Source organism: Mercenaria mercenaria, chromosome 4 (assembly GCF_021730395.1).
Source record: "Mercenaria mercenaria strain notata chromosome 4, MADL_Memer_1, whole genome shotgun sequence".
In the NCBI taxonomy this organism is placed as follows: Eukaryota; Metazoa; Mollusca; class Bivalvia; order Venerida; family Veneridae; genus Mercenaria; species Mercenaria mercenaria.
This window is the reverse complement of record NC_069364.1, coordinates 35964006-35980792: the sequence shown is the minus strand read 5'-3', so window position 1 is coordinate 35980792 and position 16787 is coordinate 35964006. Positions and strand designations below refer to the sequence as shown.

Below are 16787 nucleotides of genomic sequence, written 5' to 3'. Positions count from 1 at the left end.
TTTTTAGCCAGGGCCTTTAAAATAAAGTGTAGCTGTTCAAATTTAACTGCAATAATGGATCAGCCTGATTAGCCCCCCACCACCACCCCCCAACCCCCAAATTATGTTGTGTTTATGGTGGCATGGCCAAAAAAAGTAGGGTCGGTAGGTCAGTATTTTTTTTTTAAGCATTATTATCAAGTAAATGTAGCCTGTTACCACAGTCCGGGGCGACATGGACACAATAATCATCATCAACCCACCCATGTTTAAAGTGAAAAAAAAAAACATTAACAATTATCGGTAATTATTCTGTTGATAAACAAGTAATTGGCCTTGTTCTCATCATCAATTAAAACCCCCTCAAAGAGCTAAAAGAAGTGTGTCGTATCATGGCATCTGAAGTGGAGATCAAAGCGGTTTAGTTGCCCGAGATTGTCATGGCATTATGTCATGTTTTCGCGCCATGTGGCACATCACTGTCTGATCGTACGGCCTCGGTTCTTTTAATTGCTGAGAAGAAATCAGTAAAAAAGTATCTTCTTTATTTTTTTAAAAGCGAATGTGCAATATCCCGTATAAACTGACAGGTAAATGTGTCAAACGATAATAGTAGATATCCTACCTCTGTGACCTATTTGCCCTCAAGGAATTTACAGTAAAAACTCAAATATATGACGCTAGCGTGTATATTACGCATCCCCGATCTAGTTTCAAAATCGTGGGACAAATGCTTACATTGGAATACAATACGCACCAAAATATCAGTCAGAAAACGTTGTTTACAAACTCGAAATCGGCCATTAGCGGCATGCGTAAAAACAATTACTCGTGATAATCGCAATTGCTGCATTATCGGTTACAGACAACAGTGACAATATCTGAGAGACAAATTCTTTCTGAAGTATTTGTGGACCCCAGAAGGGCCCGGGTTTGTCCTTAAAAGGACATTTGGTGTCCAATAAATGGACTGGCATGTCTAGAAACCCTCAAAGTCACTTTCATCGTCGTCACTGTCGAAAAATCGACGGAGATCTTCTTCAGTCATGCCCGTAGTCGATGCATCGGTGTAGTAATCATCGTACCGGTCCCCCTCATCGTCGTCGGCGATTTCAGTACCCTCTCTTTCCTTGACGTATTCCTCCCACAGAATGTCGTCTTCTGTACCATCCATGTTGTTGCTGATGCAACACTTCTTGAATGCGCGGACGATGATGGACGGGTCAAGTTCGTTCCAGGCGTCGACGATCCAGGCACAAATTTCCTCTAGTTCCGGCTTTCGCATTCTCCCACCGGCCGTGAAGCTGTGATTACCATTCATGTACCAGTTGTTCCATCTGCGCTGAAGTAGTACTTTCATCGGTTTATTGATGCTCACGTCTAGCGGTTGCAGGATCGAAGTCATGCCACCAGAGATGATGGCAATATCTGTTTTTCCATCTTTTAGGATCGTCTTCACTTCAGAAGATGTGTGGGCCCGAAACGCATCCAACACCAGTAGCGATTTCTTTGTCAAAGCACCAGGACGCCTTTGCCACACTGTCTTTACCCAGTCTAACACCAAGCCTTGGTCCATACAGCCCTTCTCCTGAGCCCTGACTACGACTCCATTCGGCCACTTGACCCCTTTTGGCAGAGTTTTTCTCTTAAAGATGATATATGGAGGCAGCTTTCCACCATCGGCAGTGCACGATAACATGACGGTAAACCGGTTCTTCTCGTTCACTGTGGTTGTTATGGAGACGGACTTCGACCCAGTTGCAGCGATCTTGGTGTTGGCAGGCAAGTCGAACGAGAGTGGTGTCTGGTCGGCGTTTCCTAGCTGGCTGAGGTCATATTCATGCAGTTATGATGTACCTCTGGAACTCAACGATCTTGTCTTCAAAGTCCTCGGGCAGCTTCTGTGAAATATGCGTTCGGCGACGAATTGATAGCTGGTTTCTGCGCAGGAAATTGTAAACCCATGTTTGAGAGCCCTTGAAATCTGGCTGGCTGCTTGATTTGACGACTTTTATGACCTCCAGGTGTAGTTCGACGGAAGATACGGCGATTCCTTTGCTACGACGGTCGGTGACCAGCTTCATCAGTTCTCTTTCTTTTCCTGGATACTGTGCAATACGCCCACGATTGGCACGTCTCGTCTTGTTTTGTTTCATTAGGACATCCTTCTGTCTTCGCCAGTTCATTAGGACATCCTTCTGTCTTTGCCAGTGACGAACACAAGCTTCGTTTACGCTAAATTGCCGACCAGCAGCCCTGTTGCCATGTTCTTCAGCGTACGCTACAGCAGTCAGTTTCTCTTTCGCCATGTATGACGCACGTATACGTCCCATTCTAATGACAATATCTGAGACAATATGAGAAGGTAATTTAAGTAGACAATACGAAAGGTATTCTGATATGACAATATTCGAGGCAATCTAAGATTGGTATGAGCATCTCAAAAATGTCATCAGTATTTAAAGATACTTTGAGAACTTTGAGAACCTGTCTCAACCTGTCAACACCTTAGCACGCTTTAACAGACGTGCGAACAAACATCTCATAATTATGGGCACATCAAACGAGAAAATCACCGTTAATTACAATGTTTTTTAACAATATACAAGAGGCTGTAGTTATCAGTAATAGTTGACTGGAAAATAAAGAAATAACAAGCAATCTGTTTTAATTGCAATTTAATTGAGCAACCTTGAAAGATAATGATTTTAATGATCAAACACCTATAACCCGGAACCACGAAATTTTGTATTTTGCCTAATTAAAATGAACAGACACATTATTTGGTGCACAAATACACAAATTTAAATTCACAATCAAAACCAACTTTGCCATATATCTTCAGAGGTTCGGTTCCGTACGTGTTTTTAGACCCACCCAATAAAACGCTCTTCAAGGCATACAGACACTAAATAGCCTGAGCACCTATGAAAAAATGGTAGTCGCATAATGGCGGATTCAAATAGTTCTCAGTTTTTTTGCTGTAAGAAGGATTTTTCCTTGAAATCATTGCTGTATATTGGTTGAAATCATATTGCATGCCTATACTTGACATACTGGTAGCATTTGCTTGTTGAAAAAAGACTCCAAACTGATTTAACATGTGAAATTTATTCATACACCCCTACCCTAAATTGTGATTGTCATTTCAGTGTAAAAATTATGGTGTGTCCGTTTGACCAGAAATATTTTTCTTGCATCAAACATGACCCCTACTTTTCTTTGGATATTTTTACAGTATAAATGTTGCTCTACAAGAAAATGTAAGTTAAAGAAATTTAAAATGGGTCTAGGTGTGTATTGCAGCATTGTGAAAACTTGTCATTTTATATAGAATATATAGTGGTGGCTATTTAGTGCGTTATAACCTTCAAAAGGAGGTTAAAAAAGGAGGTCCCAAAATGTAAACACATGACAGTTGATAAAATTGTCCGATTTTCGCCGATATTTTCGGGTTTTCAAGCTGGGAAAAAAATGTTTGAAGCTCTACCTTGGTTTATATTAAGCATCCCTTCGAGAAAATGAAAAAAAATCGTAAAAAAACTGCGTCATATATTCGAGTTTTTATGGTACATTATTGTTTGAAAAGAATATCTGACATAGTGTCGAGTCAAAAAAGACATGTACAAAGATTCATTTACTTATTAAAAACCACAGCGACATCATACTGCTTTATTTTAAAACAATCATTGTTTTTATTTACATTCACGAGGTCCCGTAACCTATTCATCCGCACTTGCAGAAATCTGTTTGCCAAAAATCGTTTTACTCGGTGTATTTAAATTGCTGCCTCTTTTTCATTATTTGAGATTTTTGAATTCTTTTTTTTGTACTTTCTTGTCAAAAGTCTGAATTTTAAGACCATAGTATGTATTATTTATTTACTTTTAGAAATAAATAAATAATTAAGATCGCGCTGTTTGAAATTTTACAAATAATTGTATGAAACTTTGATCGTTTTTATAGAATTTTGCCTACATTTCTGTCGACATCTTATTAAAATCGTTATAGAATTCAAACTGTATTACTTCTAAAGCGTTGCTGAAAATTTGAAGCGATTATATTAAAAAATGAATGTACTACAAGCGTTTTTTGTGTACGTGTCGATAAACCTTTAAGTAACGGCAATACGATAGGTCGCACGTGCTTGTGGAATGGAAAATTACTGGCATGACGTTTTGATATCTTTACGATTCGCGGGTAAATTCCAGTCAATCCAGGTAATTTTTAGGGATGTTATTTCTGAATTTTGTGAAGTTACTTTATATATTTCAAATCTGAAGTCATCAATTCATGCATAAATGTACAAAAGCTAGTATTTAGGATGTTCATTTCAGATTCATGAAGTTCTTTTTGTAATTATTGTGAAAATTAAGGAATTTAAATTTCGGAAAAATGGCCGACCGGTGTTATGCGGACCGGAAATATCGTTGTCATTTAAAAGGAAACATCAGATAAATCGGTGAAATTTCACGCTTTTATTATTAACATGTTTGAAAACTTAGAAGCCTGACGGACTACCCAGCTTGGGAAATTCGGTAGTCCGTCTGAAAAACTGGTAGCCTCGGGCTACCGTCAAGATCGAGGCCTGCCGATAAAAAAGGGCGATCAATAAACCAGTCTGCAACTCGGCGCGCGTTGTTTACGTTGTTGTGAAATTAGCGTTAGGTTAAACAACACTAAATTTTATTTTCAATTGGAGATCCAAGCAACGACCGGCGGAAAAATAAAAATAAAGTTAAGAATTTGAATCTTTTTCTTATTTGGGTTTTACAATATTTAGGTACGGCGCTCCCGTAAAACAAAAAATAAAAAAACTCTGGCCTTGGCAGATCTCTTTTTTGTTCACTTACAATAAAAATTTTTTTTGAATTACAGTCAAACCTGTGAACAAAGACCACTCTTCGGAACAAGCAAAAGTGGTCTCAGGTGGTCTTTATTCTGGGGAAAGGGTCACTTCTCAGTTAGCCATTATCATGCTGATAAAAAGTATTTTTACAGCTTCTTGCTTTCTTTATGTTCTATGTATTAATTCGGCCAGTGCAAACTTGCAAACATCAATCACACAGTAATTATTGTACCCCCCGACAACAAAGTTGTAAGGGGGGGTATACTGGTTTCAGGTTGTCTGTCTGTCTGTCTGTCTGTCTGTCTGTCCGTCTGGTCGTCTGTCCGTAGACGCAATCTTGTGCGCACCATCTCTCCTTATCCCCTTGACAGAATTTAATGAAACTTCACACAAGTGATCAGTACCAACAGTAGTTGTGCATGGGGCATGTTAGGTTCTTTTAGATAAAAAAATTGCAGAGTTATGGGACTTTGTTTTTTTGTTACTATATACATAGACACAATCTTGTGCGCACAATCTCTCCTCATCCCCTTGACACAATTTAATGAAACTTCACACAAGTGACCAGTACCAACAGCAGTTGTGCATGGGGCATGTTAGGTTCTTTTAGAAAAAAAATTTGCAGAGTTATGGGACTTTGTTTTTTGGTTACTATACTATATACATAGACACAATCTTGTGCGCACCGTCTCTCCTCATCCCCTTGACACAATTTAATGAAACTTCACACAAGTGATCAGTAACAAGAGTAGTTGTGCATGGGGCATGTTAGGTTCTTTCAGAAAAAAATTTTGCAGAGTTATGGGACTTTGTTTTTTTTGTTACTATACTATATACATAGACACAATCTTGTGTGCACCATCTCTCCTCATCCCCTTGACACAATTTAATGAAACTTCACACAAGTGATCAGTAACAACAGTAGTTGTGCATGGGGCATGTTAGGTTCTTTCAGCGACAAAAGTTGCAGAGTTATGGGACTTTGTTTCTTGTTAACATACTATGTACCTACAGTCTGCATATGCAGTCTTGTGCGTGCCTAATCTACCAAACCCTTACACACAATTTAATGAAACTTCACACAAGTGATCAGTACCAACCCTAGTTGTGCATGCTGCATGTTACATTCTTTTAGATAAATATTCTGCATAGTTATGGGACTTTGTTTTTGTTACTATACTATATACTATACTGTATACATACAGTCTATATACATACAGTCCACATAATTATGCAATCTTGTGTGTGTCAAATTGCAATGTACTGTGTCAGTGCATGCGGGGGTACATTCATCACCTTTAGTGATAGCTCTAGTTATGTTTGCTATAATGCGAAAATCGTGAAATTTAGGCGGATTTCAAATATTTTCATGCCGGAACGGTCCAGCTTGGTCGTTATTGGGGGGAAAATATGGCCCTTAGGAATGAATTAGGCTGGTCGCGGTCGCCAGGTGGTCGCTATTCACGGCCTTTTTATGAGCATTTTTCTACGGGGGGACCAGAGACCGGTCGTTGTCAACAGGTGGTCGCTATTCACGGGTGGTCGCTAGCACAAGTTTGACTGTACTTCCCTTTTATGTTACTATAAATAGCTTATTTTGAAACTTTTTTATTATTGGCCATAGAGAAAAACCGAGACCACTTTTCTGTGGAACAACATGGATGGTTCCTCCAATTTTTAGGTGTATTTTTACATACCTGTACCTGATAAGGATTTTTTTTTTTTGTGGACTTTGAATATTTTTTTTGTTGACTTAGATTTGTTTTTTGAAATTTTCCTTTTGTTGTTCCAGTCCTTTGGGCACAACAGTCAAGTTCTTTAAATTTTGCTCCCATCCTATGATGTAACCCTTCGGGGGTATATTGCCCTGCTTGGCGGAGCTCTTGTTTTGTTCACTTACAATAATTATTTTTGAATTACTTCCCTTTCATATTACTATAAATAGCTTATTTTGAAACTTTTTTATTATTGGCCGTAGGGAAAACCGAGACCACTTTTCTGTGGTACAACATGGATGGTACTTCCAATTTTTAAGTGTTTTTTGACATACCTGTATAATTTTGTGTACAGACAATGTTGGCTAAAGTTTTTTAGCTCACCTGTCACATAGTGACAAGGTGAGCTTTTGTGATCACGCAACGTCCGTCGTCCATGCGTCCGTCCGTCCCTCCGTAAACTTTTGCTTGTAACCACTCTAGAGGTCACATTTTTCGTGGGATCTTTATGAAAGTTGGTCAGAATGTTCATCTTGATGATATCTAGGTCAAGTTCGAAACTGGGTCACATGCCTTCAAAAACTAGGTCAGTAGGTCAAATAATAGAAAAACCTTGTGACCACTCTAGAGGCCATATATTTCACAAGATCTTCATGAAAATTGGTCAGAATGTTCATCTTGATGATATCTAGGTCAAGTTCGAAACTGGGTTACGTGCCATCAAAAACTAGGTCAGTAGGTCTAAAAATAGAAAAACCTTGTGACCTCTCTAGAGGCCATATATTTCACAAGATCTTCATGAAAATTGGTCAGAACGTTCACCTTGATGATATCTAGGTCAAGTTCGAAACTGGGTCATGTGCCCTCTAAAGGCCATATTTTTCATGGGATCTGTATGAAAGTTGGTCTGATTGTTCATCTTGATGATATCTAGGTCAAGTTCGAAACTGGGTCACATGCGGTCAAAAACTAGGTCAGTAGGTCTAAAAATAGAAAAACCTTGTGACCTCTCTAGAGGCCATATATTTCATGAGATCTTCATGAAAATTGGTCGGAATGTTCACCTTGATGATATCTAGGTCAAGTTCGAAACTGGGTCACGTGCGGTCAAAAACTAGGTCAGTAGGACAAATAATAGAAAAACCTTGTGACCTATCTAGAGGCCATATTTTTCATGGGATCTGTATGAAAGTTGGTCTGAATGTTCATCTTGATGATATCTAGGTCAAGTTCAAAAGTGGGACACGTGCCTTCAAAAACTAGGTCAGTAGGTCAAATAATAGAAAAACCTTGTGACCTCTCTAAAGGCCATATTTTTCATGGGATCTGTATTAAAGTTGGTCTGAATGTTCATCTTGATGATATCTAGGTCAAGTTTGAAACAGGGTCATGTGCGATCAAAAACTAGGTCAGTAGGTCTAAAAATAGAAAAACCTTGTGACCTCTCTAGAGGCCATACTTGTGAATGGATCTCCATAAAAATTGGTCAGAATGTTCATCTTGATGATATCTAGGTCAAGTTCGAAAGTGGGTCACGTGCCGTCAAAAAGTAGGTCAGTAGGTCAAATAATGAAAAAACGTTGTGACCTCTCTAGTGGCCATATTTTTCATGGGATCTGTATGAAAGTTGGTCTGAATGTTTATCTTGATGATATATAGGTCAAGTTCGAAACTGGGTCAACTGCGATCAAAAACTAGGTCAGTAGGTCTTGAAATAGAAAAACTTTGTGACCTCTCTAGAGGCCATACCCTTGAATTGATCTTCATGAAAATTGGTCAGAATGTTCACCTTAATGATATCTAGGTCAAGTTTGAAACTGGGTCACATGCCATAAAAAACTAGGTCAGCAGGTCAAATAATAAAAAAAACCTTGTGACCTCTCTAGAGGCCATAGGATCTGTATGAAAGTTGGTCTGAATGTTCATCTTGATGATATCTAGGTCAGGTTTGAAACTGGGTCAACTGTGGTCAAAAACTAGGTCAGTAGGTCTAAAATTAGGAAAATCTTTTGACCTCTCTAGAGGCCATATTTTTCAATGGATCTTCATGAAAATTGATCTGAATGTTCATCTTGATGATATCTAGGTCAGTTTCAAAACTGGGTCACGTGCGGTCAAAACCTAGGCCAGTAGGTATAAAAATAGAAAAACCTTGTGACCTCTCTAGAGGCCATATTTTTCATGAGATCTTCATGAAAATTAGTGAGAATGTTCACCTTGATGATATCTAGATAAAATTCAAAACAGGGTCATGTACCTTCGAAAACTAGGTCAATAGGTCAAATAATAGAAAAACCTTGTGACCTCTGTAGAGACCATATTTTTCAATGGATCTTCATGAAAATTGATCAGAATTTTTATCTTGATAATATCTAGGTCAAGTTCAAAACTGGGTCGCATGAGCTCAAAAACTAGGTCACTATGTCAAATGATAAAAGAAACAACGTCATACTCAAAACTGGGTCATGTGGGAAGAGGTGAGCGATTCAGGACCATCATGGTCCTCTTGTTTCACAAAGTCACCTTTGCAAAATAAAACAGAAACTGAACCTTTATTAAGATGTTTGTAAAAAGTTACTATGTACAAATGTGCAAATTCAAAGAATATCTTTCTACTGATTTAATGTAATTTCGAAGTAGGGTTCCCTATGTGAGACGGAGATGTTGCTGATTGATGAAAAGGGGCGTTTTAACATAGTTATAGCTAGAGATTAGTCGGTTATAGATCCACTTATTGACATTCTAATGCATTAATGCTGCGCTCTGTTTTGGCAAACTTAATTGCATTAGAAAGTCAGTAAATGATCTATAACCTATACATATACATATTAAATCATAGGAATAATACATAATAAATTTTACAGAAATTATTTGATTTTGTCACTCAAATATAAGCGCAACACGAGGAATACAGACATCTAGCTCCACTAGATCTCATCAAATATCTGACAACATAACATTTTTATACGCCCATTTGAAAAACGGTACGTATTATGGGAACGCTCCTGGTGGGCGGGCGGCATCCACAGACTTTGTCCGGAGCATATCTTCTTCATGCATGGAGGGATTTTGATGAAACTTGGCACAATTGTTCACCATCATAAGACGGAGTGTCTTGCGCAAAAACCAGGTCCCTAGGTCTAAGGTCAAGGTCACACTTAGAGATCAAAGGTCAAATTCAAGAATGACTTTGTCCGGAGCATATCTTCTTCATGCATTGAGGGGTTTTGATGTAACTTGGCACAATTGTTCACCATCATGTGACGGAATGTCATGCGCAAGAACCAGGTCCCTGGGTCTAAGGTCAAGGTCACACTGCGAGGTCAAAGGATACAAGAATAATAATTTTGTCCGGAGCATTTCTTCTTCATGCATGGAGGGATTTTGATATAACTTGGCACAAATGTTCACCACACCAAGACGGAGTGTCATGCGCAAGAACCAGGTCCCTAGGTCTAAGGTCAAGGTCACACTTAGAGGCCAAAGGTCAGGTATAAGAATAACTTTGTCCGAAGCATTTCTTCTTCATGCATGGAGGGATTTTGATGCAACTTGGCACAGTTGTACACCATCATGAGACAAAGTGTCATGCGTAGGTCCCTCCTTTAGAATTACTTCCCTTTGTTGTTACTCTAAATAGCTTATATTGTAACGTTTTATACGCCCGTTTGAAAAACGTGACGTTTTATGGGACCGCCCTTGGCGGGCAGATGGGCAGGCGGGTGGCGTCCACAGACTTTGTCCGGGGCATATCTTCTACATGCATGGAGGGATTTTGATGAAACTTGGCACAGTTGTTCACCATCATGAGACGGAGTGTCAGCCGCAAGAACCAGGTCCCTAGGTCTAAGGTCAAGGTCACACTTAGAGGTCAAAGGATACAAGAATGAAAACCTTGTCCGGAGCATTTCTTCTTCATGCATAGAGGGATTTTGATATAACTTGGCACAAATGTTCACCACCACGAGACGGAGTGTCCTGCGCAAGAACCAGGTCCCTAGGTCTAAGGTCAAGGTCACACTTAGAGGCCAAATGTCAGATACAAGAATGACTTTGTCCGAAGCATTTGTTCTTCATGCATGGAGGGATTTTGATGTAACTTTACACAATTATACACCATCATGAGACGAAGTGTTGTGCGCAGTTCCCTTCTTTAGAATTACTTCCCTTTGTTGTTACTATAAATAGCTTATATTGTAACTTTTTCATTACTAGTAGTAGGGAAAAATCAAGACCATTTTTCTGTAGTACAACATGCATGCTACATCCAATTTTGAGGTGTATTTTGACCAATCTCTAGCTGGTAAAGATTTTTATGTGGACTTACAATTTTTTTTTGTATTTTTTTTTTTTTTTTTTTTTTTTTAAGATTATCTTCCCTTAGTTGTTACTATAAATAACTTAAATTGTAACCTTTTTATAATTGACCGTAGGGAAAAACCAAGACCCCTTTTCTGTGGTACAACATAGATGTTACTTTCCAATTTTAGGTGCATTTTAAGGTATCTCTACCTGGTAAGGAGTTTTTATGTGGATTTAGAAAAACAAAAGAATTACAATAATTAATAAACAACCACAAAATTAAAATTCCATTTGCAAATACAGGTGCTAGTGTAAAGAAATTCGCTGTGACAGGCGTATATTGTGACATTCTGGCACTCTTGTTTATAACTATCTATAAAACTTATTGCCTATTATAATCGTAGTGGCTATTTCTTTTATCTTTCAGAGAAATTTTTATGTGTCTTGAAACACCAGATCAAAAAAAAAATGCTGATATTTTTTATAGTAAGCTGATTTTTAGCTCACCTGAGCAAAAGGCTCAGAGTGAGCTATTGTGATCGCTCACCGTCTGGCGTCCATCTGTCATCCGTCCACACTTTCCTTAAACAACATCTCCTCCTAAACCACCAAGCCAATTTTCATGAAACTTCACAAGGATGATCCTTGGATGGTCTTCTTTAAAAATTGTTCAAAGAACTGAATTCCGTACAGAACTCTGGTTGCCATGGCAACTGAAAGGAAAAAATTTAAAAATCTTCTTGTCCAAAACAAGGCCTAGGGCTTTGATATTTGGTATGTAGCATCATCTAGTGGGCCTCTACCAAGATTTTTCAAATTATCCCTCTAGGGTCAAATATGGCCCCACCCCGGGGGTCACATGGTTTATATAGACTTACATAGGGAAAAGCTTTGAAAATCTTCTTGTCCAAAACCGTAAGGCTTTGATATTTAGTATGTAGCATCATCTAGTGGGCCTCTACCAAGATTGTTCAAATTATCCCCATAGGATGTAATATGGCCCCGCCCTGGGGGGTCACATTGTTTCTATAGATTTATATAGGGAAAAACTTTGAAAATCTTCTTGCCAAAAACAAAAGGGCCTAGGGCTTTGATATTTCGTATGTAGCATAATATAGTGGGCCTCTACCAAGATTGTTCAAATTATCCCTCTAGGATGAAATGTGGCCCTGCCCAGGGGGATCACATGGTTTATATAGACTTGTATGGGGAAAAAACTTTAAAAATCTTCTTGTCTGAAACCACAAGACCTAGGCTTTTGATATTTGGTATGTACCATTGCCTTGTGGTCCTCTACCAAGATTGTTCCTCTCTCACTCTGCTTAAGCTCTGAAACTCAGGTGAGTGATCTAGGGCCATAATGACCCCAGTGTATGCAGAACACAGACATTTACCATTCATGATTCAGTGTGTCATACATATATTCAATATCAAATAGTCAAGGTGAGGTGGGCAACTTAGGGCCATCATATGTTTTATTATTCTGTCAAACATTTTCAGGGGACAGTGATATGTTCTATAATGTTGCCATCATTCTTTTGTAAATAAAGTGACACTTGTTTCTTTTCAGTCATACTTCGTCACAGACTACGATCCAACTATTGAAGACTCGTATGCTAAGCAGTGTGTCATTGATGATGAGGTGGCAAGACTTGATAGTAAGAAAGCATTGTTATATTTATGCCTCCCTTCACGGAAGTGGGATATATTGCTTTGCACCTGTTGATCGGTACGTCCATAGAGTGAACAGTTTCTGCCCAATAACTTGAGAATCACTTGACCCAGAACCTTCAAATTTGGTAGCATGATTAGACTTATGAAGCAGATGACTGCAAACGTTTTTGAGGTTAAATAGGTCAAAGGTCAAGTTCACAGGGGGTCTGAACCTTGAAAATGGTTTCCGCCCAATAACTTGAGAACCACATGCCTTAATACCTTCAAATTTGAAAGTATGATTTGGCTTATGAAGTAAATGACTAATTAGTCATTAGTTGTTGGGGTCAGCAGGTCAAAGGTCAAGGTCACAGGATCCTGAACCTTGAAGATGGTTTTGGCTCAAAAACTTGAGAACCATTTGACCAAGAAACTTCAAACTTGAAAGCATGACTGGGTTATGAGGTAGATGAGCCTATTATTTTTGGGGTCAGTAGGTCAGAGGTGAAGGTCACAGGGTCCTGAACTTGAACTGTTTCCGCCCAATAACTTCAGAACCATTTTAACCAGAATTTTCAAACTAGGTAGCATGATTAGGCTTATAAATTAGATATCCCTTTTGTGTTTTGGTCAGTATGTCAAAGGAGCCTGGACCTTGAAAAAACGGTTTCCGCTCAATAACTTGAGAATCACTCGATCCAGGACCTTAAAACTTCATAGCATGATTGGGCTTTTAACGTAGATGACTGGAATAGTGTTTGGGGTCAGTAGGTCAAAGATTAAGGTCAGATGGACCTGAACATAGAAACGGTTTTCCTTCAATAACCTGAGAACCGATCTACCCAGAACATGCAAACTTGGTTGCATGATTTTGCAAATGAAGTAGATTGTCCGTTTCATTGAATAACTTGAGAACCTTTTGACCTAGTATCTTCAAATACGATAGCATGATTTGGCTAATGTAGTTGATGACCCCTAACATTTTTGGGGTTTGTGGGTCAAAGGTCAAGGTCATAATGATCACGAAACTGAAAGTGGGACGAGCTACCATTGGGGGCATACGTGTTTTACAAACAGCTCTTGTTCAAAGGACTTCGGACACTTTCTATATGAATTTGCCTACTCCAAGAGTGAAAAATAAACTACTAAGAAAAAAGTATTTAATTACATATGCCATCAAAATACATATTTGAGATTATTTCTTAAAGTCAAATTTTCAATATTTGTTTCATAGAACAGTGATTTTTCTTCTAAATAGAATTACGTACCCTGTTATATAGATATAAAAAGTGTTTTGCTTTATACAACATTGTTCCCACCCGTGCATCAAAACCATATTTGGCCAGCATATGTAGATATTAATTATACACATTTTCTGTGACTATTGTGTTGATGCAAGGGGTGGAACAGTACTTTTAAACAAAAAATATAACTACAGGGTGTTCCCTAATGTAAAGTAACCAATACTTCTTATATTTATTTTAAGCTCATCTGATTTTTTGAAAAAAAATGATGAGTTATTGTCATCACTTGAGCGGTTGTCGGCGTCGGCGTCGCCTGGTTAAGTTTTATGTTTAGGTCAGCTTTTCTCCTAAACTATCAAAGCTATTGCTTTGAAACTTGGAATACTTGTTCACCATCATAAGCTGACCCTGTATAGCAAGAAACATAACTCCATCTTGCTTTTTGCAAGATTTATGGCCCCTTTTGTACTTAGAAAATCAGTTTTCTTGGTTAAGTTTTATGTATAGGTCAGCTTTTATCCTAAACTATCAAAGCTATTGCTTTGAGACTTGGAATACTTGTTCACTATCATAAGCAGACCCTGTACATCAAGAAACATAACTCCATCTTGCTTTTTGCAAGATTAATTGCCCCTTTTGGACTTAGAAAATCAGTTTTCTTGGTTAAGTTTTATGTATAGGTCAGCTTTTATCCTAAACTATCAAAGCTATTGCTTTAAAACTTGCAACACTTGTTCACCATCATAAGTTGACCCTGTACAGCAAGAAACATAACTCTGTCCTGCTTTTTGCAAGATTTATGGCCCCTTTTGGACTTAGAAAATATCAGATTTCTTGGTTAAGTTTTATGTTTAGGTCAACTTTTTCTCTTAAACTATCAAAGCTATTGCTTTGAAACTTGCAACTCTTGTTCACCATCATAAGCTGACCCTGTACAGCAAGCAACATAACTCCATCCTGCTTTTTGCAATAATTATTGCCCCTTTTGGACTTAGAAAATCATTTTCTTGGTTGAGTATTATGTTTAAGTCAACTTTTCTCATAAACTATCAAAGCTATTTCTTTAAAACTTGCAACAGTTTTTCACCATCATAAGTGGACACTGTACATCAAGAAACATAACTCTATCCTGCTTTTTGCAAGAATGATGGCCCTTTTTAGACTTAGAAAATCATGGGTAGGACAATATTTCTATTACACAAAAAAAATCAGATGAGCGTCAGCACCCGCAAGGCGGTGCTCTTGTTAATAAATTGATAGTCACATATTTTTACATCTGTTTGTAACTCAAATACTATACAAATGTTTAAAAGGGTACACATAGGCATGTTATACATGTAAAGTAGTGAAAGAAGCAAATACTGTGAATTCATTATTATTCGTTGGGTTAAATTTTCATTGGCTTATCCTGGTTGTTTGTTTTAGTAGATTGACAAATATGTGCTTTAACATACTTGCAACACACCAGGTAATCTCATGATTTTATAAAGAATGCGGCCATCGGATGTCCAGAAACTGTCTTTTCTGTTGTCTTTCCTTGCCTGTTCTAGTTGTTGCACAATAAATTGCCTCTTTCTAGTTAAATCCTCTGTGACAAACACTTTAAATTCAGCAGATTTGTGATGTTTTAAGTTGGATTTGCTCATGAACACGCGCTGTTTTGTTTTCCAATGTTTGAATTTGCATATCACTTGCGCACAGCCATCGCGCATGCCACTAGCGACGAGGATGTAATTTGTTTTCCATTTTGTTTTTATTATTTTTTTGTATTTCTTATATATTTTTCATTTCTTTATTTTATCATCTTCTTCTGTGCTTTGCGACCAGCATGGTTCCAGACTAGTCTGCGCAGATGTGCAGGCTGGTCTGGATCCATGCTGGTCGCAGTTGCACTATGTTGGTTTTCTCATGGCACGGCTCATTTGGCTTAAACATGTAATAAAAAAGTATCCAGGTCGCTGCATAAAAAATCCCGAAACTCGGCTGGACCTTTTAGTTTGTTTTCGCGTCTAGCCATATTTATATATGCCATCTGTTGGTTTTCTCATGGCGCGGCTCAAATGTTATCTGTACCACTGGTACTTATCCCAAACAAGAACCAACCCTACGGCCTTGATAAGATGACTGCCTTTTCTTAGTATTAATGTTATGCAGCACACAACTAACTATCTGCCAGCACTTATAACAGAACTATACAGACATGTACATGTACTTAAATAACTACCTGAACCACTGTAATAAAACTGACCGGTCACTTATACATGTATACCTATTCACACATGTAATGCATCAATAACTTTACTTACGAACAGTGTATAGATAAATCAAGTACAGGTTGTTTGCAAAAATATCGTTCTATTTTTTATTTATTTATAGGATTTTAATCTTAAAATGTTATTTTTTCCTTAAATAAAATGATTTTGTCACTTTATTCGACTGGAATTCATATTTAAAACTTCCGTAAAGTGATGACATTATATTTTTACGGAAATTAAACATTTTTTTTTTCAAGAAAATATACCCTGGCCTAGATAAAATAAGAAAAACATCTTGATAGGAACAGATACAATCCAGTTTCTGCTGTAATAAGTTAACTAATACATTGGTTTATCATTGACTCGAAACGATTTGGGTATTGTTTAAATACTTAATGGGAATTTTGCCTTCAAAATGTAGGCTAGAAGCATATGATAGTGTCCGAAGTCCTTTCATTCTGCCGTATTGAATTTCAGTAAAGTCGTAGTATGAAGTTTTGATAGTTTATAGCGAATATTTGAATACTGTTTCACTATTCGAATATTCGGAAAAAATATAAGATCAAGAAAAATAAATAAAAGCCAAATGAAAGATCAAAAAATGTTTGTTTATCTAATTTGCCAAAACCCGCTTTCATTATAAATTCGCGCGGAAATAGCTTCTGTCTTTGTCAGACGTGTCATTATGTATATTAGCGTACCTAGATCGTACATCGCTTTGGTGATGACAGTGTACCCTGTAGTTAATACCGCTAATTGCTTACGCTAATTGATTTAAATCCTTTACAAC

The 16787-nt window shown here is 37.8% G+C and overlaps 1 protein-coding gene across 1 annotated transcript in view; it reads left to right on the top strand.

The window, feature by feature from the left end:
- LOC123551443 (ras-related protein R-Ras2-like) overlaps nt 1–16787 on the top strand; it is a 128529-nt gene that overhangs the window by 31054 nt on the left and 80688 nt on the right. The window contains exon 2 of the mRNA XM_045340383.2: nt 12416–12503. Coding sequence (XP_045196318.1) covers nt 12416–12503 — 88 coding nt within the window. The remainder of the gene's footprint in view (nt 1–12415; nt 12504–16787) is intronic.